The 20,569-nt window shown below is 45.4% G+C and overlaps 1 protein-coding gene across 1 annotated transcript; it reads right to left on the reverse strand.

The window, feature by feature from the left end:
- Nucleotides 1-6,189: 6,189 nt before the first annotated feature.
- Nucleotides 6,190-19,637, reverse strand: enc1 (ectodermal-neural cortex 1). Its single transcript, XM_068574682.1, has 3 exons — nt 19,339-19,637; nt 13,029-14,846; nt 6,190-8,570 (listed from the first exon to the last, which is right to left on the reverse strand). The coding sequence occupies exon 2, from the start codon at nt 14,838-14,840 to the stop codon at nt 13,065-13,067; it is 1,776 nt and encodes a 591-aa protein (XP_068430783.1). The 5' UTR covers nt 14,841-14,846; nt 19,339-19,637; the 3' UTR covers nt 6,190-8,570; nt 13,029-13,064.
- Between the last annotated feature and the right edge of the window lie 932 nt (nt 19,638-20,569).

Genomic DNA, 20,569 nt, shown 5'->3' on the forward strand with positions numbered 1-20,569 from the left:
CAGAGTAGTTTACAGAGCTCAGCCAGTCGTTTTCTCCCAAACATATCCCGTGTGTGGATCACATCCGCTTTCCCAGTGTGATCCATCAGGAGTACCGGTAGTGTATTTTTTTTTATTTTTCAGGATCTTTTGGAGATTCTCTGGTTGAAAAAGGTCTGAAAACGCAGAATTCAATCTCCTCAGGATCACTTGAAAAGTTTAAATTCCTGCAATGTGTTAGTGTGCATCTGAAAGAGGATTTTTTTTTCATGTGAATCCTTTTCTGAGACGAGCGGCTCCATCGCCTCTACTCCGTCCTCACGAAGCAGGAATAACATCTGCGAGGAGAACCGCAGCGTGATGCGGTCAGCCGAGCCATCGGTAAAGCCCTCGTGATGAAGCTCCTCTGAAGTGTGAGCCTCTTCATCGTGTGACGCAGAGCTCCGGCTGCTGTTCACCGAGGACTCGGCTGTGTGAGAGACCGCTCCCTGACTGGAAGTATGTGCGAGAGCGTGCGTGTGGGTCGCCGTGTGTTTGTGTTGGCGTGCGTGTGTGTGCTTGTGTGTGTGTGTGTAAGTGCGTGTGTGTGAGCGTGTTTGTTTGTGTTTGTGTGTGTGTGTGTGTGAGAGTGTTTGAGTGTGTGTGTGTGTGGTCCGGTGCAGGACGAATGCTCGTCGGCGTGTGGACGAACACATCGCTGGCGGGGGAAGAGAAGGCCGGCCTTTCATCTGCGCTCAGGCTTCACCGAGACCCCGACGAGGACCACATGCTGCAGTCGGGGGCAAAGGAATCTCTTTGTGTGAAGGATAGTAAAAAGTTTAGGGGTCCCCCGCTGTCGGAGGGTCTGAGATGTAGCTCCGGGGCCCCCAGCAGGGGGGGAGGGGAGGAAGGCAGTGTGGAAAGCCCAATGAAATCTGTGTGTATGGCGCAGATGACAACCTGCCACGGGGGAAGCCAGGCAGAGGATAAAACAGTCAAAATCCTAACCAGCTGTCAGGCGTCCTGCATTATTTTGCTAATTACAAACTCACTGGGCTTCCTGACCCCCCCCACCCCCCCCTTGTCCCAGCCTCACCTCTGCCACATCTTTAGGCCAGGCGTTGACTTAAGGAGGATCTCCTAATTGATGAAAGGGAGCGAGAAAATGCAACTTCAAACCGCACAGTCTGACCTCAAGTGCTCGTAGAAATGCCTGAGAAGATTGCACACCTCAGCCTCGCTGTGAGCACGGGCTTTTTTCACACCTTCAGCTGTGTTTAAATATATATATATATATATATATATATATATATATATATATATATATATATATATATATATATATATATATATATATATATATATATATATATATATATATATATATATATATATATGATATTTTGGTTGCAGATGAAGGTCTGAGCCCGGAGTTGTTTGCACAGACATGCCTGTCGTAGGGGGAATGCCGGGTAGACCTTCATCTGACGGGTGGTTTCAGGGGATGATGGGTAATTAAGAGTCGGGATCATCTCTCTCATGAAACATTGTCTTTATCTGCAGGCTCTCAGAGAGATTGATGCATTCCAGTCTTTATGCTCATTAGGGAAGTTTGAGGGTGGACAAAATTTACTACATTTGTTCAAGTACTGTTTCTAAGTACTTGTTCTTGAGTATTACCGCTTCGTGTGACCAGTTGCTTTTCAGATCAATTTTAACCTTGTGAATAAAATATAAATACAACATATTGTTTCCCAACAATTTTGTGCTTGTGACCTGTGCAGTGTCACGTTTCAGAGGACTTTGAGGTATTCGCAGTTCCTCCAAATGACGAGCGGAAATGATAATAACAAAAGAAAGAAACAAAGAATACCAACTGAACGGGCGCAGAAAAAGAAACTGTGTGCAGCGGAATCATCCCTGAATATTACCGCTGTTCATTTTTGAAGGATTTCTAAAAGCACAGAAGAAAAAGAGGCCGGCAGACGATGAATTGAAGACGCTTCGCGTCCACCTCCTCGTCGGTGAATCTCCCTTCGATAATTACAAGGCGGGGAGTTAATGGATTGTTTTGGCTTCCCGATCCCGTCGGGAGTGAATAATGTTCGCTGTGTCTTCGCTCCCGAGCTGCGCTTCAGCCCCGTCGTCCCACCTAAACTGCCGAAACCCCCTCCCTCTTTCCATCCACCGACCTCAAACCACACCCGAGTGGAAATCCATATAACGGCAGAAATTGCAGGGCAAAATGCCTTTGAGCTTCGCTGATTAAAAGACCCGACAACCTCCTTTCAAAGAGAACGTAAACAATGTTATGAGCACACCGCCTGCAGTGACTCACCCCCAAACTGTTATTACATCTACCTCGTGAGGCCGCGCGGCCTTTCATCTTCCTGCGGTTTTCTGCAATGAGATAAGCCCGCGATCGCTGAGGTAAGCTAAGTGGCCTTAAAAGCACCCGTAAGCGGTTAATAAGTATGTACTAATGACGCCCAAACAGGTCTTATCAACATTAAAGCCTGATAAAGCTGCAGGATATCCAACGGGTGAGCTGCTGTTTTAATTCACAGACTCATAAATTTGCAGCTGTCAGAAGAATAAAAACTGAAAGTATGTTTCCATGAGGCGGTTACAACGTGCTTATTGAGCAAAAAAAAAAAACACAACAACCTTCTGATCGCCGGGACTTTGTCTTTAGTAGTAGTTAGTAAACACTAGCATGCTACCACGCTAAACTAAAGATGGTGAACAATGTACCTGCTAAGCATCAGCTTAGTTAGTTTAGCTTGGCACAAACACTGGAAAAAAGTAGTCAGCTAACGCTGGCATGCTACCACGCTAAACTAAGATCAAACTAAGCATCAGCGCCTTAGTTTAGCACAACGACTAAAAATAAGGGGAAACAGTTAGCCTTGCCTTTTTTTATGTCCAACTGCAGAAAAAGACGCCGACCAGCACATATCTGACACATACGTTTAAGTTTGTTGGCTTCAAAAGTCTGTGGAGTTCTTCCCAAAGCAGTGGAGAGCGAAACGGTCAAGGTCGGTCACGTATTTGTCACTCCCCTGTGTTCAATTAATTACAGCGCTTTTCTAAACGTTCTCCTCTGATGGGAAATCACTTCAGGTGATGTTCAAGCAGTAAATTAGCTCGTGGCTGCAAAGCGACCCAATCCGCAGGGTGTATCTTCGCCGGGTTGGCCACACAGTTTGAGGACGGGGTCAGCGGGCTTATCCAGGGAGGAGGCGAGAGTAATGACACGAGTGAGAGACAAAGGCGGGGGCGGGAGGGGGGGGGGGGGGGCAAAGACTGAAAAGAAAAAGAACAGAGGAGCCATTGTGCGGTGGAGCAGACCTCCTTAGACTTAATTACCTCTCATCCATTTCCAGGATAACGCAGGGGGAAGGGTGCATGCTGGGGAGGATAAACAGAGGGCTAATGAAGTCGCCGACGCAGAAAAAAAAACATTTAAAAACTAAGAGATGCAACAGAATATTGCACTTTTGGAAACAAACAACAGCTTCCAAACCTCGGAAACATTTCTGGGAGCTCCGATACAGGAAGCTTTTGAAGACCTTGCGTGGCTCTTTTCTTCAGCCGTCTAGCAAAGATGCGATCTTTACCTCACTGTGTGTTATCTCCTGTCTGCCTTGTGGTCCAGATAAGCAGCCTCCAGGGCTTTTAAAAAAGGACACTGTAAACTTTCTTTAAAAAAGAAGGCATTTCCAAAGCAGGAAACAGATAGACGACAGTACAGCATTAAAAAATAAACTGGACGGGACTTTTCAAATGGGATGAAATCTAAAGATCTTTGCTTTAAAATACATTTCAGGACATCTGACAGTGGCTCACGGCGCCCCTGACACAGTCTCCTCCTCGCCGGAGGCGGATCGGTCCTCGGCCTCCTCGCCTGAATGCTGATGATGCAACTCAGAGGATCACGGCTCGGTGGACTAGGGTTTCTGAAGCGCCCCTGACATGATCTGGAACAGTTGACTTCAGGGAGCTCCACCCTGCATATATGGAGTTCACCAGGTTTCTTCAGCTGCACCTCCACCCGGCTGATGAAACCCTACGAAATCCTTCAGGATGTGGCTTTCCCCCCCCCGGATCTATGTAAATCTTATTTAAAATGAAATTGAATGACAAAATATTTAAAAAAAACTTTGCAATATTTTCACTTTGCGCATTCGACACCGAGTAGTGCCGACTTGAAAAACACTCGTGGTCACATTTGACATTTTTCTTATTGTCAACAAATGTGAATCGTGCAAGTATAGAGTATAATATATAGAGTCTAATATGTATCAATCGAGTATACTAGTATAAATTGTGCAATCATAGAGTATTATGGTGACAAAAAAAAAGAATAAAGTCAAATATTTGGATTAAAAAAGGTCTTTATGTTGTTTTGCATCCTCAATAGGAGCCAATGAGCTCTGCGCTGATAAATGATGTCATTAAGTTATAACGGCACTAGGTTTGGTCTTTTCATGGGAGTTCTTCTGGAAAGGGTCAATCTCCATGTTTAGAGATTAAAAAAATATGCTGAATATAAATGAATAAAGCTCACACTGCCTTTATCAATATCATACATTTCATTGAATAATTATTATTTCTTCTGAATCTCTGAATGACGATGTAACGTAACGACATCTGCAACTCATTTAAAATGCATCGTCTCTGTATGCATGTGTTCGTGTGTGTGTGTGTGTGTGTGTGTGTGTGTGTGTGTGTGTGTGTGTGTCTAATGCCGGTGTTGCCAGGCGACGGGACATGTAGGTACATAGTTTTTCCTCACACTCTCTCATGCAAACGGCCCACACAGAGTACGAGACGCCGCTCTGCTCAGCCAAGCTCTGCATAAGCTAACAGCACCCAGAGGAGACTCGGCGTTGAAGGGTTGAGCCACCAGCGCGTAGTCCTGGGAGGAGGGGGCGGTCGGATAAGACCGACTTCCTGACGGACAGGAAATTCAACTTCCTGTCTTGATTAATGGGGGGCCTGTCGGAAAACACAGGGGCACCGAGGGGGCGCCGAGGGGACTCCCGCACATGCAGCTGTGTCGGTTCTCAGCCTTGAGAACGCGTGAGAACACGCATCCTGTGACTAGATTACCTTAAAATAATGCAGATTTAATTCAATACTACTATTATTTTTGTATATATTGTGGCCTTTTCTTATTATTCAATTCTATTTTTTGGACATTTTTTATATTATATTGCTTATTTGTATCGATAATGCTGGAGCATTAATAAAGTATCTATCCGTCCATCTATCTCTCTATCGATCTATTTTTCTATCCATCTAAATATTTATCTATCTTATCTATCTTTCCATCCATCATCTATCCACCTATCTTTCCGTCATACATATATAGCTATATATAAATATCTTTCCATACATCTATTTATTTATTTATATTCATTCAATTTTCCATATTTCCATCCATCTATCCGGATATTATGTATGTACATATCTATATAGATATAGATATATATATCAATAAGATTCATCACATAACATGTCAGCGTATGTTGTGCCAGTGAAAGGATGTGTTGTGCATCTCTGAAAGGATGATGTGTTGTGCATCTCTGAAAGGAGGATGATGTGTTGTGCATCTCTGAAAGGAGGAGGATGTGTTGTGTATCTCTCCTCCGGTGCGACGGCTGCATTCGGTTGCTGGACGCATGGAGGGTCTGGATCCAGAGGAACTGGTGTTCCTCAACCTCAAGCCAACGGTGAAGGACGAGGAATGTAAACACTGAACAGACTCCTCGAGCTGCAGGAATGCAGCCGGAGAGCTTTCTGCTGCCGCTCGCTAACGAGACGCTGGAACCAGAGAGAGAGAGTTTTTTAAGATTTGGTTTTCTCCTCCAGCCCCCACAGTTTGCAGATAAAGGTTGCCGTTGCCAAGGTGACTTGACAGAGAAAAGGAAAGTATCTGGCTGCGTTGCGCCTGTTCTTCTTCTTTTCTTTTTTTTTTGCAGCAAAGCGTAGAAGCCGGAGGCAACAGATGAGATGATTTCAGTCCCTCCTCCACAGAACAAAAGCTGTATGCATGATACACCGCCTTTAATACCTCAGGACGCGCCATGGCTACTGGGTTCACTCCCCCCAAAATAAAGCTCTAAAAAAACCTTAAACAAGTGGAACAGGAAGTCATCTCGAAGACAAAAAGACGCGATCGGTTTACAGTCAAGAGGAAAAAACTCTTATGTTTATTTAGCCATGAATTTCACATTGTGAAAAAAATCACATGTACAAAATAATGCCATAAAAAATAGAAATTAGACTCTTACATGACAAAAGAAGAAGAAAAGAAAAACTGATGCACGTGGACATCGTGTGAGAGGTCGAGAGCCGAGCTGGATCCACCGGAGGAAACGGAGGATAAGCGAAGGGCAAGGACTCCACTCAGGCTATTAGGTGCAACGTTGAAGGGGGCATTCATTACTCGCTGTTGCCGGGGAGACTTGGGTAACGCTCCCATCTGATTGGTGGGGCCGGAGGCTCTGAGGTCACCGGTCAACATTGTGGAGCTCGAGGGCCTCCAAGAGCTCCTGGAAATTGCCAATAGAAAGCTGATGAACTTTTTGGGGTCAGCTTAAGGAGCCAATCCATCCCGACATATTGTATTGGTTTTAATGCACCCACAACAAAAAGACATTGGAAAGAAATACATAACACGTATTGCACCAAAACATTACATTGAAATTTTGATGGTTTTCTTTCATATTCAATAGTAAAACTCTCAACGTTCAGGTCGCGCAGACAGAAAAAAACACTGATTTGACTCTCCGAATATTTCATGATGCAAGTTGTTTAAGACAATATCTCGTTTTGGTTTTGAGGATGTTGCAGTGTTGTTGTTTTTGTGTGTTTTGTGTGTGCATCATGGACACTGGGGTGAAAAGCCCTTATCGACGCACGGCTTTCCTGGATTCAACTCTTTCTCAACCGAAATGGCGGTGAGGACTCCGGCGCTTTGCACATGTGACGGTCCTCCAGCTGCCCGAGGACAGCTGCAAACACTGTCACATTCTTCCCCGTGTCAGGGTGAGTTACTGGGGGAGTTACTGGGCCACCAGCAGCAGCCTGGTCTGGGTTGTGGGTCATAATCTTCTTGTTTTGTTGGTACAGTTAGAGCCCCGCCGGGAGGACTTAAGACCGGTTTGGACGCAGGCTAGAGCTTATAGAGTATATTTAAGAAGAAGAAATGAAACATTCTTTCCCCCCCGTGCGGTCTTCTTATCGGGCAGCGACCCCGTGGCCCTCTGTTGATCCCTCTCCCATGCATACTCTTGTAAAAGAAGTTAAAGTTCCTCCTGGGAAAGACAGAATTGTGCAAAACGCAGCCCGACTAAGATCCAATAAAGCACAACAATCTTGGCCATGCACGACACAACCCGAAACGAACAAACACTCACGCGAGAACGCAGGCAGAGAGGAAATAAATAGGATTTGAACACAGGAGTAAAAGCGTCGTCATATAAATTAAGACTACATTGCAGCGAGTTTAAAATAAAAAAAAAAGAGAAAGAAACTGATTTGTTCAGATTAAGATGACAAGAAGTTCTGCGACCACAGAGAAGAAAGCGTTCATGCCATGCTCCGCTGGAGGAAGAGTCCGACGATGACTCAGAGCTTTCGTCAGAGCAACTGAAGCGCAGCCGGGCGTTGAGTGTACAGCTGAATGAGACAGAGTTCTCTCTAAAGCGCTTATAATCCAGACCCTGAACGGGTGCAGCGGGTTGCTTAACGCGTACAGCTGAGAGACGGCATAAACGCGTAGAAAGGTCGTGACCCCCCCCCCCCAAGCCTCCTCGAGGCCAGCACACAGATCCCCTCCGTCCTCCTCCAACCTCAGCTGGTGCCGGTCGTCAAACACCTCGCCGCGACAGAAAAACTGTCGAACGCCTTCGTGAGCTCGCCCGTTTGTTTCTGTGAAAGCACGTCTTAAAAAGAAGAAAAATATCTGACAGAGGGGTTCAAACAAAGAAGCTTCTTGAGAGAAGTGAAGGTGGAGATTCGCTCCTTCATGGTCTCTTTTTTTCTTTTTTTAAATATATAAATCAGTCCTGTGCGTTGCATTCTCCCCTTCCTCCATCTAAATAGAACATCCATCATGCTATACATTGCAGCCTCGATCGGATCTGCGTTAATGTTAGAGAAAAACATCAACACAGATCCTCACAAGCCTGCCATGACTAATTGGGGATTGGGGGGTGGGGGGTGGGGGGGGAGGGTGCAGGTTGTGTGATATGATTGCAGCATGAAAAGCACGCTGATGTACACAAGGTTTGGAGTTTGTGCCTTATGTACGAAAGCAGCAGTTTGGTTCTTCTTTTCTTTTTCTTTTTGCGTGATCTGCCTCCGCTTCCGTCTCAGGAAAAAACGAGAGAGACGATGTCGTTCCGGTAAAGTGTCCTTGAGCTTTTTTTTGTCCGGTTTTCGGGCATCTTTGCAACGTGGAGATGTTAGCGGGGTTGGAGGGGGTCGGGGGGAGTTCTGTACATCGCTGCTCGCTGTCTCTTTGGAGAGGAAGATGACGTCTGCTTCTTCACAGTTGGAGTCCAGTAGATAAAGCAAAAAAAAAAGGTGGAGGGGGGAATCTGAAGGAGAGGGACAAAAGAATAAGAGCTCGTTAAATAAGCAAATAAGAAACCAGAAAGTGATTCCAAAGTGATTTAAAACTGTATGGTTTAGGGCTATAACAACAACCCACATCCTAATAATGTACTTTTTTGGAAAGATTAGGATCTAAAGAATCCAAATCTGCAAGAATAATCACAACAAAACAAAGTGTTGGCATGTTAGGAAAGAGTTTCAATCCAAAACAGTGTCCTTGGTTAAAAAAAATGGAAATATCACTAATTTTATGCCGGAATGTCTGAATGGTGGAAAATCACAATAAAACAAAGCATTGGTATGTTAGAAAGGTGTTTTTATTGCTTTGTTAGACTCCCTCACGCCCGTACGGTTACGGGGATGTATCTGTTCGTGTCATCCAACGTCGTAAGGGGTACTTATTAAGGGTTTAGTGATTTTTTTAAACCACATGTCTCTCCTCACATGGGTTACAGTATTGCAGCAATTTAAATGAAGTTAATCAACCGTGCGGTTGTGGAGATAATCAAGTTCCCGTTTTTAAAAACACATTTCTTTATTTTTTTGCAAAAAAACAGAGCTTGGGCCTAAGAAGGTTAAAGGGAGCGTGAAAACAGATAATTACACACATCATCCGACGACGCTTTTCACATCCGAGTGTGTGTGTGTGTGTGTGTCTTTTTCCTCCCTCTTCGCTTTGACCTTTCCGTTTTCTAAAGCTTCCACTTGATTTGTAGTCCTACTTATCTGCGTGGTGCAGACGGCCCCAGACTTGGCAGCCTCTCTCTATACGCGTCTAATGGGAACGTAATAACACCGGATATCTCCGCTTTTGGGATGTGGGGTCTTTTCCCTGAGCCTGTCGCTGCCTGCCAGAGGACGAGCATGTGAGGACTGAATGAGTAAACCTTCTACCCAGCAGCAGTGTTGGGGAGGAGAGCAACGTCGTGCACTCGTTTACAGTTTCACGTAAGCGTTTGGCGAAATGCATTCATAAAAATGAAAGATGTCTTTTTTTTCAAGGAATAGTCAAACATTTAGGGGGCAGGTGCTCATTGTTCCCTCTTGCAAAGAGATCTGGTATTTTTTTTTGTTTGCGGTTTTATTTGGAGTTTCCCTGTCTGTTGTTTCCTCGTTTGACTTCACTTCCTGTCCTTGTGAGCGTTAGACTCCGGCCCTAATTGCTAGCTACCCGCTGCTGCTAGCTACCCGCGTCCCCGTTGCTCGCGTCCGGTGTTGAGCCGGGGCTGGAATTAGCGGAAAGCTAGCGAAAAATTAAAACTGCCCCTTTTGACAAGATGAGACGATAAATTAATACCCCTCTCATGGAGCTGTAGTTTCATATTTAGCATTGATAGAAAAAGCGGCCGTATCGAATCTTCCCAGCAAAAAAAAAAGTGAATATTTGTATTTCCCTAAATGATTCTCGTAGCGCTGTGCAGCACACGCCATATGCTTCTGTCTTTGAACTGGGCGCCATTAAAACCAGCGCACTGCCGCGGGAGTCGTAAAGCCAATGAAGCCGATCAGGTTTCTTTGGACCGACTCGTTTGTTAGCGACGCTACGTTAGACATTTCAGTCATTTATTCTGCAGTTCTGTTATTTTAATATGAATGCATTCTTTCGGTTCCAGTAACTTTGTGTGTGTAAGTAACTGTTGAACAGTCACTCTGAAATGGCTACAGTATCAACACAAAAAAAAATCCTCATTATTTGAATTTCTCAGCACCTCCTGAACTCTTTCCAGACGAAAGAATATCTCAACGTTAAACTTTGTATCGCTCCCCTGAGAAGAAGAGCTGAGAGAGAACTCCTTGCTTCCTTCCTCCCTCAGCTAGATCTCCTCCTGTGAGGTCTCACATGCTTCCTTCCCCTTTCATTCCTAAACACTCAGCCTTCTTTTCCATTCCTGCACTTTTTTTTCTTCTTTTTTCTGTCTTTTTGCTGCGTTCAGAAGCGAGTCGACTGTCAGTTGCCATGACAGGCAGGCGCACCGAAATATATAAATAAATAACAAATCCTGTATCAAATTAGTGGCGGGATTATACCCTTCACTGAGCGCTGTGTTGCATCGGCTCAGAGATAGTCAAAACCTTCAGTCTGCTCCTCAGAGATGAGTCACCAGGGAAAGAAAGAAAGGGAATAATAAGTCTTAACAAATATTTCATCCTGCGGCGAGGAAGAACATCGCGTCATCGTAGCGATGGAGCCGCTTCCTGGCATCATCAAGTAGGGAAACTGTGCAGTGCCGGACAGCTGGGGAGTCCCTCTGCATCTCAGGAGATGAGGGCCCCCTTCAATAGACACAGTGAAATGAAGAAGACCGCCTGCATGGGTGTGCACGGGCACATCAGTGTGTGGTGATTGTGATGGCGAGCCGTGCATATGAAGAAGACACCGGTGGGGGTCACGAGAAGCTGAGAAGGTCAACCAGACCCTTTAACGCCAGGTGATTTTCACCTGATCGATTGTGGTTTTGATATTTTCATTGTGTAGCTTTTGTCTAAGTTGCGTGGGACTTTGTGTAACTTAATGCTGCTCACTGATGTTATTAAAGGTGTCTTATTGAAGGTAGGTGTGTCTTGTTAAGGGTAGGTGTGTCTTATTGAAGGTAGGCGTGTCTCATTGAAGGTAGGTGTGCCTCATTGAAGGTAGGTGTGCCTCATTGAAGGTAGGTGTGTCTTATTGAAGGTAGGCATGTCTTATTAAAAGGTAGGTGTGTCTTATTGAGAGTAGGTGTGTCTTATTAAAGGTAGGTGTGTCTCATTGAGGGTAGGTGTGTCTTATTGAAGGTAGGCGTGTCTCATTGAAGGTAGTTGTGTCTTGTTGAAGGTAGTTGTGTCTTATTGAAGGTAGGTGTGTCTTGTTGAAGGCAGGCGTGTCTTATTGGAGGTGGGCGTGTCTTACTGTTCCAACCCAATTTTTCTTCAACCTTCAAGTGTTCGGGTGATTTTCACCCGACATTTTGGATGGGTTTAACATTGAAGAGAAACTTTTCCTTCACAGGACAAGACTCAAATATCCTGGGGACATGTGGAACAAGATTATTATTTATATTTTTAATCATGTTTTATTGACGATTCCCTAATTTTTTACCCTATTTTGAGCATCTGTTTATTGTTTTATGAGAAGTTCTAGAGGGTAAAATAAAAGAAGAGTACTTTAATTTGCCTTGTATTGTTGTATTTTAAAATATTTCGATGAATATATTTGATCAAGAACATTATATCGGGTGAAATATACCCAACGTTAGTGATAGTGTGACATGTTGTAACGTTAGTGTTCTCAGGTTAAGGATGATGTGTGTCTGACTGCTCTCCAGCCACTTCCCTCCGTCGCCTCCGCTTCTAGCTCCGATAATGAATGGCTTCCGGCCGCCGCCGCCGCCACCCGCCTCCCCTCTCGCCCGGCGTACGAACCATATAACCTTGTCAAAGGAAGGCAGCCCAGAGTGGATTAGCCTCGCCAGGGCGCTTGCAGCCTCTGCCGGTGGGTGTCTTGTCTAATTGGCAGAACCCCCTTTTTTTCCTATTAGAGGGATTTCCCCCACAGGAGCAATAAAAGTATCCTATTCTCTTTCAATTACCCTCTCTGTCCTTCGGCCCATCCCCACAGCCTCGTAACTCACTTAACTAACGCACACAAGCCCCCTCGGCCTCCCTCCTGCAGCGCTCTGTCCTCTCGCCTTCAAGAAGAGACTCCACTTATTCCTGGCAGCAGTTCAGGAAAATGTCTCACGCTTGGAAAGACCGGGGGAAGAAATGCACATCAGAACCCGATCAATACCGGGAATGACAGATTGTCAGAATGAGCATTTAACAGATTTGCTAATGCAAATCGCGGTACATGTCTAAGGTCCATTTTTAGGTATGTTCTTGACCTATTTATCCCAGTATCTTTGCCAGACTGGAAGCATCACTGCCAAAACGATGAAGTGGAAAATGGAATATCTGCCAATTTCATATATATTTATATGTATCTGAAATACTGACATTGGTTTCTGCCTCAAAAACACCACATTTATTGGACAGAAACAAAACAAAGTAAATGAGTAATTATCTAAAAAATTAAGAAGTTTTACAGATTGTTAAAAGAAAAGAAGACGATGCAACTTATAAACTCTACAAAGAGAACTCCATTGATTAAGCCTCACCATCCCATAACATTGATCCAGCAGATTTTGAGTTTTGAGACCATTCTCCTTCAATGTCAAAACCCTAATGTGCCTACATTAACCACAATGCAACTCAACCGCCAACTGTTGGTGTGTGGCATTTTGACTTTTATGCTAGTGGCAGGTAGCCGTGAGTTGCTAGCATCATGCACAGATCATAAGTGGGCTACAGGGGGCTGGAAAGCTAACTTTGTAGTTTTGAAATTGTCAAACTTGTTGTCTTCAGACCCGTCTGAATAGGACTTAATACTCATTATGTAACAGTATCACCTGCAGGGTCAGACTCACCTCATGGAGAGAGTGCAGGGTAGAGGGGTTCGGGGCTCATGCCGGCAGATGTTTCCAGGTGCTGACGAACGCAGTGGGAATGAGCGAGTACGGCACGGTGGTGATGCTGTTCCAGGCGTCCAGCGTGGGGTCGTAACAGTCCAGGGTTTTACACCGCTGCGTGCCAAAGTACCCGCCCACCACGTACAGTTTGTTACCCGAGGCCACGGCCTGGCAGCTCATCCGCTTGGCCGTCACATCGCCCACTTTAGTCCACTGGTAGCTGTCGCTGCTGAACTTGTACGCCGAGCACGCCGAGAACTCCGTGTCCCCGCCCATAACGAAGATCTGGTTGCCCAGCACGGCGGCGGCCGTGTAGCGCCACGGCTGCGGGCAGGACGCGGGCACGGACCACCGGTTCTCCTGCGGGTCGTAGCACTGCACCTTGGGCAGCTTGTCGTGGGTAACGCTGGTCCCCCCGAAGGCGAAGAGCTTGAGCTTGACGCTGACCACCGCCGCGTTGCTCACGCCCTCCCTCAGGGGAGCCACCATGGTCCACTTGTTGGCCACCGGGTCGAACTGCTCCACCTGTTTGAGCGACACGGACGGAGAAGCTGGGAGGCAGCCGGTGGCTGCCGTGTGACCCCCCACCACGTAGAGGCAGTGCTTCAGCTCCGCGGAGCCGTGGCCGAACCTGGCGATGAGCATGGGCGCCGCCTTCGACCATTCCTCGTGGACGGTGTCGTAGACCCACACGTCTTTGGACACGCCGTTCTCTGAGCCTCTGCCGCCCGTGATGTACACCTTACAGCCGATGGCACAGGCACTGAACTCCTTCCTGGGACTGGGGATGTCCGCCTTGGGGATGATCTCTTTGGCTTTCTGGTCTACGAGGTACAACTTGTCGCACATAAAGGTCTGCCCTCCCAGAAGAAAGAGGGCATGGCTGGTCTTTCTAGGTCGAGCACATGGGCTGTTGACCACGCCATCATTCTGCAGGATCTTCAGCTTACAACGGATCGCTTCGTCCACCAGCTCCTTGCTCTTGGGCTGGGAATTGATGAGCTCTTCCGTGGAAACGTTCTCCATGAGAAAGATGGCCGGCAACAGGGCCAGGCGGACAGTTCTGAGGAGCTCTGGGAGCTGGCAGTGCCTCCTCTCCAGGTCGTAGTTGATCCAGTTCAGGGCAGCTTCATAAACCAGTCTCTCGTCTTCTGTCTCTAGCTCCTCGTGTGACAAAAGCTGCACCACCATGTCTTTGGGCAGTTGCAGGAAGTCTTCTGTCTTGCAAATAGCGGGGAAATTGCTGAGGCACATACCCCAGGAGAGCTCCGACAGCTTGGTGCACTGGTGGGCATCGGACAGCAGGAGCATGCCAAGGCAATTGGACGGGTGAAGGTTTCTCTCCAGGAATTCGGCGCAGGCGTCCCGGATGTCCTGAAACTCCAGCATGTCCCCGGCTTCCAGCAGCGACTCGGCGTTCTCCTCGTTGATGACCACGCGAGACGAGTACGCGTAGTCCAGCAGCAGCTCCAGCACCTCCGGGTGGATGGAGTCGCGGAAGTCGACCTCGCTGGCCTGGCTCTCCCTCAGCCCGCCGCTGAACATGGCCTCAAAGTAGCGGCTGCAGGCCGCCAGTACGGCGCGGTGGCACGGGAAGGAGCGGCTGCCGGCGTGCAGCAGGACGTCCGTGAAGAGCCGCTGCTGCCGCAAGGAGTTGAGGTGCATGAGCACGCTGTCCGCGTAGGACGACTTGTGGAACAGGTAGATGTTCATCGAGCCAGTGCTGGCTCGGGACTTTCTGTTCTCATGGACGCACACGGACATTTTCATTGAATCCTGGAAAAGAAAAAGACAAGGAAAATCTCTCCTTAATGCATTTCATACTTGAGGTGCATCACACAAGGTTAGCAAAGACAATGGACATCACAGGTTGTGGATTGACAATTGAATATCCAGATAGAAATAAGACAACAAGAGAAAAGTCCTCACACAATATGACAGAAGACTCGAGAGTTTAGCATCAATATAATAAGTTTCAGTAATTTTTTGGAAGTCTGTTGTTGCCAAGACAATCCTTACATCTATCTACTACTATTATTCAATGGATCTAAATTCATTGAAGATAAAAGTGTGATAGTTTCAGCCCTACTGTTCATAATAAGATGAATGGTGTGCATTTGTGGTGAGTATTGCAAAACATTCCCAAGAGATAAAAAGACATTAAGCAAGAGATGCGCTGATTACATTGTTGTGAAACAGCACACGTCTGGGAATCCTGAAGGTCAAGTAGATAACACACGCCTCCTCGCAGAGAACACAAGGATGTTCTGATTTCAAACCAAAGCATCTCTAATCCCCCTTGTTTTAGAGAGACTGTGATTTACATGTAAGAGTCCCTATGCAGAGCATTTATAGAAGAAAAAAGAGGAAGAAAGCAGGCAGCAGGACTCTTTTAAACCTCGGAGTATCAGCTTAACGTGCAGAGTTTGCTCCCCTCTAGGAAGTCACAGCTCCTATAATCAGCGTCCTTGTCCTCGCTCAGAGCTCACACTCATTCCACCCAATTTCCAGACATGTCAAGTGCCTCCCGCTCCCTGTTTCCAGGGTCCCTGCCTGACCCAGTAAATCCTAACAGCTGTCAGACTTCCGGACATTTGAAGTCTTCTTCTAGTTCTCTCCGCAATGATTTGAGGAATGGCGAGGATCGCTTTATCTTAAGAGCAAAAACCTCAAGACCAATTATACACAATTATCCTTATTACAGCCCGACAGGCCGGAGGCGGTTGCAGCGTGTTTGCAGTTGTCTTGATTGACAGCGAACCGCGACAGCTGTGATCAGCCTGACTTCAGTTAAACTGGATTACGGCGATGACGTTGCCAAGACCAACAAAAAAAGCATGAAAACTTCCATCAAACTGAAGTTGAAGTAGCCGACTTTAAACTTTTGAGGAGCGACAATGAGCAGACGGACCGAGAAGTCTTGTCACACTTGAAATCCACCGGCTGAAGTCCAGCTGACCGCAACGGCCGCTGTTCCTCTGTCAGTGGGAACGTGTTTTACAATCCTGCGGAAAAGATATTTTAAGTGAACTACCACTTCAAGCGCTGGAACGTTCCCAGGTGTCATAAACGGCTCCTCTGCAGCCCGCCTGCGGATACCAGGAGGGGGAAAGTTTCCGTTTACCTCAGGTTGCATCACACGCTCCAAAAAAGCCTTCAGAAGGTTTTGTGAACAGGCGATCTGGTGTGAACCCCACCGCATGAAAAGGATATAGAAAAGGACACCTTTTTTGGCTTCAACACAACTGTATTGTTCAACAGTGTATATACTATTCAAGGGATATGACTGCATTCCAGTTAAAATACCTCCAAAAAGCAGCTGCCGTCCAGACACGCAGGTCAGTGTTTACGTGCAGCTGTCAGGAGAGGAAAACACAACCGTAGTTAGCGATGAGGAATTTAAACTACATGCAACGCATTCCTAACCAAAGCCCTCAAACCAGGAGCCCAAACTGACAGAGGCGGGAGATGAGACGACCTCCTGCAAACCTATGTGAGCTGCATTGACGTGGAGGTGCGTGTGTGTGACTGGAACTGTGTCCATGTGCAACACTTGTTGGATGAATTATTATGGCATGTGGTGCGTGTATAGAGGACGACGCCTCATAGCTTTTGGTGTCCCCTCTGCCCTTTCTGAACAACTGTCGGTTTCCCCCTTTTGATGGACTGTCAATCTTTTTGATCAATTTGTGCAGTAAATTGGTTTTATGACCAATTACCAATATTCCCGTCAGCCTCTATTGTACTTTAGCTTTAGTGCTAATTACATTTTTTTTAAAGATCATAAACTTAACACCTAGTAACCAAATACTGTCGGCGTTGTCATTTTTGAACACATTAGCACGCTGATGTTAGCTTTAGCAGCGATGTAGCTGCTGCTTCACATAACTGGACACTATTATAATAATAATAATCATAATTATTATTATTAATAATAACAATAAACTGTTCTCAAAGTCTCACAAAAGACAAAGGTTGTGGCTTAATGCTGAAGCTATAATATAAACGTGTGACAGACTTGATTGAAGCAAAAAGAATAAGCTGTCTCATAAAGCAGATTATACATATGAATCGTTTATATTTAATAATTATAATCTTATAATTGTTAACAGGAAGAACATTTATCACAACTTCAATAATCACAAAACAAACCGCAGCCTCGGTTCAACAGGATTTATTGCATTCCAGGACTGACACGACTGGCAACCCGTCACCTCGTGGCCTCTGGCTCAGCTATAATAAGAATATTCTTGCCTATCCTAGTTCTCTCACCTGCGCACACACGCACACATGCACACACACACACACACACACACACACACACACACGCATGCACGCACACGCACACACACACACACTACATGTGAGAGATTTTGCAGGTACTAATAAGTTGCTTGTAAATACTTAGTTGCTGAAAGGCAGAACAACACGAGGAATCTTGCAAATAAAAATGTTCAAAACTATTTAAAACAAAATTCTGCATGTGTAAATGTCTAAAAGGTGTAAATAAAGTTGTCATTGAATAAACAAACACACTAATATTCATTAAGCACCTATGCCATTTGTAATCAAACCTGCAGGTCCCGTCTATGTGTAATGGAAATGGGAAATATGGATGTTTTATTCCTGTACGAAGTAACCTACAGACCATAATAGGAAACGTGGACGTTTCAGAGTTCCAATGACTTCTCCTTGATCACCAGCATTGATTTCCTCTGTTGGCTGCTAATGTAAACATGCTTTCTGCAGACTACACAACATTCCTGTACGGACACGAACAACACGTGTAAACACGGCTTACTGGGAAGCAGATTACTGGCTCCCAGTTAACCTTAATCTGGTTGCTCACAGTCAACATTGTCCCAGCGACTGTGAAACCATTCGGAGGGAAACATTAAAAACATGCTCCATGCAACTATAATTGATTGTTGTTCGCCTCTTTGCTGCTTAAAAAAAACATATTTTTACATATTTTCTGCCATTTTGTAGACCAAACAATGTGATTAAACACAATTATATTAGTCAGAAAAATGAATAATTGCTAGTTGTTGCCCGTGTGCTGATAATTATGTGGATCATATTTGAAGACCATCAAGGAAAACCTTTGAAAAGGTTGGTATGTCTGCTCCAAATAAGAGGAAACAAAATGCTTTTTGTTCGTCTTCTTTTTCATGAAAACCACTACAAGTGTGTCACCGTGCCAGAGGAATGTCACACATTCACTTGATAGTTTATCACATGACTGTTTATCACACCGTGAAGGCCAGTGTGTAACTTACAGGCACCACGGAATAGAAATAGGAAAACAAAAGTTGAAGCCTCTTATTTCAACATAAAGCAACATTAAATCGACAGAAAATGAGGAGTTCAACAGCTCGTTCAGTCTGAGAAAAAAAGCTCCACATTCTCTCAGCTTCCCAAGCAGAAAGACTGCACTGAGGTTTTAGGCTGTTGGTGAGACAGAACAAAGAAGATGGGAATGTAGACTTTAAACAATGATCCTCTTAACAATCAAAAGCAATCGCTGCATTTGTGGTTAATAAAACCGAGCATCTACCCTGAAAACCAACTATAGCATTCATTAACTGCTATCTTTAATAACCTCTAAGCTATTAAGCCCTGCACTGTGTCTCGCAGGCAGCAACAGAGTCAGTGCTTTCGACACCAAAGAGCCCTGAGAGGAAGCACACATGGCCGCGCGTGAGAGCGAGCGGATGGATGGATGTCTGAGAGGTGTCCTCCTCATCCACAGGCACAAAGCCCACAGCAGCAAACAACACAGACAGCATGTCTGAGGCCTGGCTGGCTGCAGCGGGGCTTAAGAACCATTGCCGAGTGTCCTCAGGAAGGGAGAGAGACTTAAGAAGTAAACAGCAATCACATAATTATGAGGCCAGTGCTGCACATCTGCGAAACAAACAAAAAAGGATGCAACAGCAGCAGCTACTGATCTGCATCAATCTACACCTCACAGGTACAAAGACCTTTTAGAGAGTCTACCTGTGTTGAGGAAAGAGAGCCCATCACCTTCATGCATGAGTATGCGGAGGAGAGCACAAAGGACCGAGAGGATGAGGAGCTAGAGCAGCTCCATCAGCAGCGCTGGCCACATTGTAGCACACATCATGCATGGACATAATCCAGGGGATGTCAACAACACGCTTTTGTCCGCCAGCCTGCTCCTCTGGTGCGCGTTTCCACCAGAACGTGGACGCTGCTACAGTGTGGCGGTGTGAAGATGTGATGTCATAATCAGACGTGTGCTTACCTCTTTGGGGGAAAGCAGGAGTTCATCGGTGTCCGCGGTGTCCCTCCAACATGCCGCTTCTGGGAGAGCCACGATGCAGCCTGGAGCCCGGGGGAGCCGAACAACTCTCCTCGGGGGGTTTATTTCCGGAAAGAAAATGCCGGTGGTGTCGGTGAAGGATTAAAACACTACAACTGTGTTGGCCGGCGATCTGAGGAAAAGCATACACGTTGCACGTGTGAAAAAAAAAAGAAAGTCGCGCGTGAAATGAACGGGCTCCGGGGATTAAAGGAGGAGATGTCTCGCGCGCGCTCCTCCGCTCGGCTCTCCGGCTGTGTGAAGGCGCGCCTCCTCCTGCGCTCCCAGTTCACCCACTTACACCGAGGGGTGTGTTTACACTGGGAAGGGAGGGTCGAGAGAGAGAGAGAGAGAGAGAGAGAGAGAGAGAGAGAGAGAGAGAGAGAGAGAGAGAGAGAGAGAGAGAGAGACATCACTGTCTGATTTAGAGTCTGAGGTATTTTTTGTTTGTATTTCCATCTTAGATTACTCCATACTTACACTACAGTTCAGAGGGAGGTAGTATAGTCTGTATTGATATTCCTATTCCTATATATATATATATATATATATATATTTATATATATATATATATATATATATATATATATATATATATATATATATATATATATATATATATATATATATATGATGTCACAGAAATAACTGATGGTATGGAGGGGGGCGGGCATGTGGTAAGTTAACTGCTGGTTGTGTTACTGTCAGTGTTTTTACATCTGCAGTCGCAGATGACCCAGCTGGTCTGATCCAGTGTTTGCGTGAGTTATATGTTACTGTCGGGTAATTTATCCCAATTAAAATATTAACATTTTAACCAAAACACATTTTGACATAACTGTCACAAAAAAATTGTTTGTCGTACTAAAAGATGTTCATAACATTCATCGGATACAAATTAGTAACAAATAGTAACGTGTAAGTTAAAACAGTTCATAATATCATGTTTTAACAGTAATACTATTTTTTTTTGTGTTTGTGAAGCTTTATACAAATATTTTTTGGATTAAAAGTTTAGATTCAAGCTGCATTTGTATATTTTTAAATGCATTTTAAAATGATCTTGTAGATTTGAGAGACAAACATGAGAGGGACCTGTTGCCTTAAAGTAAATAAATACATCTCACTGTTACGGTGAAGTGAATTGAGTGAGTTGTTTGCGTTGTGATTTACA

The sequence above is a fragment of the Clinocottus analis genome, unplaced genomic scaffold, assembly GCF_023055335.1.
Source record: "Clinocottus analis isolate CAN_PGR_092001 unplaced genomic scaffold, fCliAna1.0.p SCAF_13, whole genome shotgun sequence".
Classification (NCBI taxonomy): Eukaryota; Metazoa; Chordata; class Actinopteri; order Perciformes; family Cottidae; genus Clinocottus; species Clinocottus analis.

Coding starts and splice junctions, on each gene's coding strand:
- enc1 (XM_068574682.1), bottom strand. CDS start 14,840: ATGAAAATGTCCGTGTGCGTCCATGAGAACAGAAAGTCCCGAGCCAGC.